Here is a 1,713-nt window from a genome sequence, read left to right on the forward strand (position 1 = left end):
TCCCAGAGGCCCCCTTGTTAGCCAAGGGTTTGTATTTTTTTAAGTTTGTTCATATTTGTATGTACATATCTATTTAAAGCCAGGGGATTATCTTTCTATAAATATATAACTGGCAACTTACATCTTCCTTCTCTTCTTTACCTATGTAGCTGGGAGTCCTTTTCTATTTTCTTCTGGAAGATAGGGTCTTACTGTGTAGACCAGGCTGGACTCCAGATTGCAGTGATTCTCCTGCCTCTGCCTCCACCTCCTGAGGGCTGACTAGTATTATAGGCATGTGCCTCCACTCCTCACGTGCGAGCTCTTTTTTCTTATTTGAGAATTCTTTCCTTGCTGTTAGCTGTGAGTGAAAGGTATTGGACCAAAAGAGTAGAGACAAAATTTTGTTTAAAAGTTTTTTATAGTATGTCAGCATTTTGCATTTTCTCCCCAGCATTATGAGAAAATCTCTCTGTCCTTGCTTATCAAATTTCAGCCATAACTGAAAGACTTTATTTTAAGAAAAATATACAGCAAAACAGTACTTGGAGTTGGTAGGTTTAGAAGATATGGAAAAACATAATCACCAGAAAAGCTGCCCAAACAATGATGGCTTCTTGCTGGATAGAGGAGAGTGAGTGGTAGCGCCNTTAACCTCATCCACCTTTCCTGATTCAGAGAATCTTGACCCTATGAAGGCTGGACCCAGNAACCCCATTTTCCAGTTTCTTCCTTCTTGGAGTTTAGAAAGGTTTATCTTATCTCTCAGGCTTCCAAGATACAGAAGATAGTGTGGAGAAGGGAAAACATTATATATTAGTTCCAGTGCCTTCCCTCAATGCCTGCAGAACTAGCAACCCATCTTTTAGTATTTGTTGATTCCAAAGAGACGAACCCCATGGAACTGGGGTAGCTTAGGCAGCAGCACGCTGAGCAGTGAGGCAGTGTTGATGAGGAAGTGAGCAGCATCATACTTGGTGTAGAAGCTGGCCAGGAGGTAGCTAGGAGAAAAAAATTAGGATGATGGAGGTTGGCCTCCCAAATCACATTCATNCCTTACCAGTGACTTTCTTTTCTATTTTGAACTACTAGTTTTATTGCATGTAGTTCAACAACTATTTAAGCTAATAAATGGTATTTAATGAGGTTCAGGATATAATCAGAAGGCATCTTTAACTAGAGATGATAAATCAGTTTGTTTGTTAATGGTTAATGATATACTGCAAATGACAGCCAAAGCTGTTTCAGCGTATATGACTTTTGGAGCACTTTTTGCCTCCTTTCTCCAAGTCAGTTTTACTTTTTAACCATCAATATACATTCTGCCTTTACCTTCTTGCTTTCTTTTGGGACTGTAAAATCACTTGGCTTTAGTTAGGAGTTTGGTTTATTCTCAGTCCCTTCTCCCTTTCCTTAATACCATGGAACCAGCAAGGAATGCTTGACTATGTCTTGTACTTTATAATGTAGGCTTAGGACTAGTGTGTGTGTGTGTGTGTGTGTGTGTGTGTAAACATAGGTACATGTTCAAGGGTTAGTACACATGGAGACCAGAGGTCAACATGAGTTGTCATGAATTGCTCTCCTCTTTTCTTTTTTTTTTTCTTTTTGGAGCCAGGGTTGCTTTCTGACTCTGAAGTGCAGCAATTTGGCTAAACTGTCTGGCCAGTGAGCCCTAGGGATCTTCCTGCCTCTGACTCTTCAGTGCTGGGATTATAGGCACCCATGGTTGTA

At 40.4% G+C, this 1,713-nt stretch overlaps 1 protein-coding gene across 1 annotated transcript in view; it reads left to right on the plus strand.

Moving 5' to 3' along the window:
- The window catches only part of Dnajc14 (DnaJ heat shock protein family (Hsp40) member C14), an 11,291-nt gene extending 10,850 nt beyond the window's left edge, over nucleotides 1–441 (plus strand). Inside the window, exon 7 of the mRNA XM_029482980.1 lies at nucleotides 434–441. Coding sequence (XP_029338840.1) covers nucleotides 434–441 — 8 coding nt within the window. The remainder of the gene's footprint in view (nucleotides 1–433) is intronic.
- Nucleotides 442–1,713: the final 1,272 nt, after the last annotated feature.

Source organism: Mus caroli, chromosome 10 (genome assembly GCF_900094665.2).
Source record: "Mus caroli chromosome 10, CAROLI_EIJ_v1.1, whole genome shotgun sequence".
Classification (NCBI taxonomy): domain Eukaryota; kingdom Metazoa; phylum Chordata; class Mammalia; order Rodentia; family Muridae; genus Mus; species Mus caroli.